Source organism: Enoplosus armatus, chromosome 9 (assembly GCF_043641665.1).
Source record: "Enoplosus armatus isolate fEnoArm2 chromosome 9, fEnoArm2.hap1, whole genome shotgun sequence".
In the NCBI taxonomy this organism is placed as follows: domain Eukaryota; kingdom Metazoa; phylum Chordata; class Actinopteri; order Centrarchiformes; family Enoplosidae; genus Enoplosus; species Enoplosus armatus.
This window is the reverse complement of record NC_092188.1, coordinates 12,564,845-12,570,844: the sequence shown is the minus strand read 5'-3', so window position 1 is coordinate 12,570,844 and position 6,000 is coordinate 12,564,845. Positions and strand designations below refer to the sequence as shown.

Here is a 6,000-nt window from a genome sequence, read left to right as displayed (position 1 = left end):
CACGGATTTTACACTGGAAGAACCAGACAGATGTGATCTAACTACAATGTTTCATACATTTTTCTCTAGAACTTGATCCCATCAACATGAGACAAGGAAAATATATAATACATAAAACAATTATTCTCGAACCAGGGAAGCACCACATCAATACATAAAGCAAATCAAAGCATTTGACTGGATTGAAAACCCTTTTATTTCCCCCCCTCTAAATTTCTATACATTTAACGTGACATTTTTCCCTGTAAAAGAGGTTCTGATGATTGTTAATGAAACATAGATAGCAAATGTTTACTTAACAGCACATAATATCAAACTTATAATAAGACAACATTATTACAGCCCAAACATTCACATTGTAGCTGCTTTTAGTCATCAAAACAGTTGCCATTTTAACATTTTCTTTGGTCTCTTACTGTGCTGGTCCATGAAAGGAAGCGCAATGTTGCCCTCTGCTGCACAAAAGTGGTTATTATTCCCAAATATTTTCTTGCAGTGGATCCTCAGGTAATCCAGGCAGAAAACATGTCACTATCCTTCCATGTGGGAAACTGATACAGCTGTGCTCTGCTTTACATTATGTTCAAATTGTATATTGCTGAATTCTCTCATGTTCAAACTTAACCAGGCATTACAGTAAGAAATTGATCCGAGTCGGTTTAACAGTATATGTTCCCCTCTAATGAAAACGATGCAATGGTCCAAGACAGGTATTAGGATGGTCAATATCTCCTTTTGTGAATGTCAACACAGAACAACAGAAGTCACAGCTATCATTGCTCCTTTTGTATTGGCAATTGTGCTTCCTCTCTGCTAGAGGATTAATTTAAGGATTACATACAGTATGAAAGAACCCTTTAGATAGTGCTGCAGTACTCATCAGCCTCATTGCAGTCAATCTTGTGTTTGTTTTAAATTAACTGACTCAGGGAAGTGTATTTGGACAAGGTAAATATTCCTTGCTCAAGTACATGTATAAAGGTAAAATATATAATATTGGAATGTGGATGATGTAGATAGGATTACATCATCATCAGTGTTGTATTGTTTGAATTTGGCAGTAAACTGGTTTAGCAGTTAGGGAGATTGTCTCACAATTGAAAAGTCACAGGTCCAAAGTCATGGGAAGGTTTCCTAGCATGGATGTTTAGTTGCAGACTAAATGTGTCTCTTGTCAATGTAATAATTGATTTACTGTAAATATTAAGGTTGTTGTGATATAGCACTGTTTTTGTGAATTGGTTGGTCCTTCTTCTTCTTCTTCTTCTTCTTATTATTATTAACAACAGCACTGGCTGTTTATCCTGAGTACCGTGCCATTATACACTGATGCTGTCATCACTGGTCAGCATGTTGCAGAGTCCAGAAGTATCGGCCACCTTTCCCCAGGCAACTGTGACGTCTCGGTAGCTTTAAGTTCTCTTCACTCCGTGTGAAAGGCGATTTAAAGTGTGTGGTTTTTTCCCAGATTGTCTCTCTGCAGTGGGAATCTTGGTCATCATGATCACATTATTAGTGACGGCGTTGGCCGTTCCTCCTGAGGCCTTGGAGCTGTGTTGCATGCTGATGATGTCACCACTAGTCTGCTCAGGCTCTGCACGACGGAAAATATTTCTCACTGTGGCCTGAGGGGGGAAAAGGGCAGTAAATTATTCAGGGAAGAGTAAATAAGTGAATAAATAAGTGATGGATTGACAAATTATGGCCGGAGGGAAGAATGGATGGATAGACGGACAGGTGGAAGGATGTTGGGATGAAGAAAGGTGAGGAAGAGTGTAAGAGAAGGACTTACCTGGAAATTATTTGTAACAAAGCAGTAGACGACAGGATCCATACAGCTATTCAAACTGCTGAGAGTGACAGTCAAGTGGTAGACTATGATATGATGAGGCATGTCAGGGTAGAAGTACACCACCACCTACAATACAGCCATGAGATCACACACAATGTTGTTACATTCAACCAAAACTGTTAATTTCATAAATGTATAAAAGCAGCAACAGATATTAAAGTCACACCTGTCTCTCACTCACCTGTCTGATGTGGAAGGGCGTGAAGCAGATAGTGAAGATGATCAGCACTGTGGTCAGCAGCTGGACGGCCCTTCTTCTCCTCTCCCTGAGGAAACACAGTTAAAACCATCAGTGTGACATCCCGTCAGCTGTAAGCCTCCAGTGCTTTCAATGCTGCAAATGTGAGTCTTTTTTTCTTAGTCCTTTTATTCTTTTATGGTATGTAAAACACTGTCATTTTTAAGTTTTAAATTAATTAAACAAATGCAGTTAAACAACAGAACAAGACCAGAAATGTCATGATGTTCTGTCCTTCCTGTATTAAACATTGGTTATACCTGCTCTGCTGCATCAGTCGGCGGTCGGCTAGTGCCCACATAATCCGCAACGTGAAGACCACAATGACGATGAGGGGTAGAAAGAACTCGGTGATGGTAAGAAAGAGGAGCTTTGAGAGGCAGCAGCCTGGGTGCTGGAAAGCGGTGGAAAGGAAGGAGTAGGTGACCACGATGGCAAACAGCCAGACAGACACACACACACATTTGGCCACACTGGAGTTCCTCCACCGACGGGAAGCTTCAACCTACAAGGACAAAAGAAAATATGCAGTTTTTAAGTTCCGGTTTTGAAGCCGGGATGAGCAGGTATCCAGTATGTTGCAAAGGGACAGTTTAAGCAACAGAAAATGTCATTGAGACAAATTCTATTACAAAACGTCAGAGAAAACCCACCTGCACAATGGCGAGGTAACGGTCGACACATATGCAGGTCAGAAACAAGATGCTGCAGTACATGTTGACAAAGTAACTGAAGATGTGCAGGTAGGAGCAGGTGAGGCAAGCTCCTCCGCTGTAGTAGAGCAGGATGCGAGTCGGCAGGGAGAGGTTCACCAAAAGGTCTGTCACCGCCAAGTTGATGGTGTAGATCACTGAGGTGGCCTTTTGCTTGGTGCGGAAACAGAAAACATAAAGTGTGACTATGTTGAGCACCATGCCCACCTGTGGGAGAGGAGAGGAGAGGAGTATATACAGACTGGACACAACTCATATAAGAATGTAAGAATATCTGCTTATACCACAAGGGCTCCCAGAAGAGTTGCTACCAGGAATATGAGAGAGTTTATGACCATCAGTGCAATCCAAAGGCCATAAAAGTCATTGTAGAGCCCCTCGTCTAAATGAGCCAGTCTTTGAAGATATCCTTCCATGCCACTGCTGTTACTGGGACTGGCTATTACTGGCAGGACGGGAAATGAAGTATTGATGAAAAGCCAAGACTCAGTGCTGTTGAAGTCCATCATAATGGTGATGGTGATGATATTCCGAAGTTGGCGCAGCAACTGTGAGACAAAATCACAATGTTGTGATACAGTAAACATTTACTTTAAATCTTAGTCTGGGTGGAAACTGCAAGACACAAATATGTTCATTTCTATACCCATTTATAGCTCTTCAGGGACTGCAGGCTATCCCAGAATGCATTGGGCACCAGGAAAACACCTCGAACACACTTTCATGCACACACACTCATACTTACAGTAAAAGATTGTGGGAATAACGTAAGCCCTAGGAGCAGGGTTAAGATTCAGCCTGTTGTTCTGAGGTTGACTTTTCAAACCACCATTCAGTTTATGAGTTGTTTTTTGATAGCTTTAACCACATCAATGCACCCACACACACACACACAGACAGACATTCATAAACATCCCCCTCCACTCACATCCACTCTCTCTGACTGTCTCTGACCTCAGTATGGATGTTGCTGTTGGCATGGCCACACTGACGAAGCCTCTTTAAACCAATATCTGATTTATTTAGACGATTTATTTATAATGTAACTATATTTATTTATGCAGTCCTCTGTGATGAGGGGCTATGAGTGTATTTATTTCAAGTTTTTATTAAGAATTTAAAAATTCTGATTTTATCTCTTACTGGCACAGATCTTACTCTTTTTCGTAAAAACACAGAAATAACACATCTTCCCCTTTCTGGCCAAGATGTGACCTTTTCATGGCAGTCACAACAGGGTGATGTGGTCCTTTGTGGTTTCACCCCATATAAATAGCTCAGACCAGATCAGATCTGAACCACAAAGAGTCATTTTGTGCCTGTGTGAATCAAACCTGATCTGTATGGCCTGTTTGTGTTTATTTACCTCTAAGATTGAGAGAATTATTCTTGTAATTGGGATAAACAGTGGATTGGGGTAAACTGGATAAATTCTGTATATGTGTGGACAGGATAACAGTTCTTTCCCGGATACAGTTTCAAGTTTTGGGTCATTTCATTTCAGCCCTAGTAACACATTAATTGGCTAGATAACAAATCAGACTGAAAAAGCAACTGCAACAGATGTCATTGTGACAAAACGCAACATATCATCTTAAGGGTATTTTTCACACTTCTGCAGTGCGCTTTTGCGGTGGTAATTTCTTTTAGCAAAACAAGCAAAATCTGCTGTACCTGCTGCAGTGAGACTTTATGAAATCAGGCAGTCGAGTTAACTATGTGACCCTTTCCATATGGTGTTTTCAGCTGTGAGGAGGAAAATATGCAAATATGAACTAGAATCTAACAGGTATGAATATATGTAGACAGCAGAGGGCAGTCATTGACTGTGCCACATAAATCTCAATGAAACATAATATGAGGATAGATAGATAGATAGATAGATAGATAGATAGATAGATAGATAGATAGATAGATAGATAGATAGATAGATAGATGGATAGATAGATAGATAGATAGATTGATAGATTGATAGATTGAATAGATAGATGAATTGCTTCTTGTCCTTATACAGTAGGTGTTCCCTTGTCAATTGACACAGCCCATCAAGTGGTCAATGGCCATATTAGGACAGAGCCTTCAGCATCCATGAAGGACATAATTAAAAAAGTATTAAAGGTGTGTGTGAAGGGAAGAGAAAGACTGGACAGTCTCATACACACTGACTTTATTGCAGATGTGTGTTTCTGGGTGCTCTAAAACATAAAAAAAGTCACATGAGCTTACATACCATATTTTCCATGGGGGCGTCCCAATGAGTGTGAGCCCAAAATTGACTGGAGGCTGGCTTGCTACTGTATCCTTCCATGACAAATGTAGTTTAATTGCTCATGTGAGTCCCAGACTGGAAAGGTTTAAGAAGCCTGACATATTGTGTTGTGTATGCTCATGGCTCACAACTAATCTCTCACAGCAAAATAATCATGTAGCTAATGAGAAAAAAAGGCTAATGAGAATAACATGCTCAGCTGAGGGTGAGGCATGAATAATGTGATTCATCTGCATTAACAAGACCAGTCCAGCCATAGAACATTAAGACCACTGAAAGAAATAAATGGATGTTTTCACAGCAACATCCCCTGATATTGTTCAGCTTACTGGAGCTAGTTCATCATCATTAACAGCGCTAACAAGTGTTATGAGCGCTGCTCTGGGGAAATTGTGTATTAAACCACTTACTTCCTCTGTTCAGACACAAATGACAATGACAAGTCATACATTCCAGTGGTTTACAATGATGTATTGTCAAAGCTGGCCTTTGGAAAGATGAATGTAGAGCCCCAACATATCCTGACCTACCTATTTATTTAGTTATTTTTAGCCAAGCAACTACACATTAGGATGTATCCTAATATCAGGCTGAAAATCTGTGTTTTCTAATACCAACTTTAAAACAAAACAATCAAAACCTTTTATGAATTTTTCCTTTCGTACAGGCCTACAGTGAATGGGTTGTGGTCATTCTGAAAAGCTCATCATCACAAGCTGTGGCTGTAGACTGTAAACAAGGGCACTATTGTTCGATGTACTGTTATTGTGCTAATGAGACTGCATCTGCAAGTCAGTATCATATGTGATTGATACCTTGGTAGCATTTCCAGTGATAAAACATGATCATTTTTAAGTATTTATAAGTTTTTGAAAGCAACACGTTTCAGGACCTGTTCTTACTCTAAACTGTCTCCAGTGGCACTAAT

At 40.1% G+C, this 6,000-nt stretch overlaps 1 protein-coding gene across 1 annotated transcript; it reads right to left on the bottom strand.

The window, feature by feature from the left end:
• Positions 1-1,319: 1,319 nt before the first annotated feature.
• LOC139290152 (G-protein coupled receptor 20-like) lies at positions 1,320-5,045 on the bottom strand. The gene is given in 7 exon segments (XM_070911846.1): positions 1,320-1,625; positions 1,793-1,918; positions 2,034-2,118; positions 2,351-2,595; positions 2,744-3,010; positions 3,115-3,351; positions 5,034-5,045. Coding segments are annotated over 7 exon segments (1,278 nt in total).
• Between the last annotated feature and the right edge of the window lie 955 nt (positions 5,046-6,000).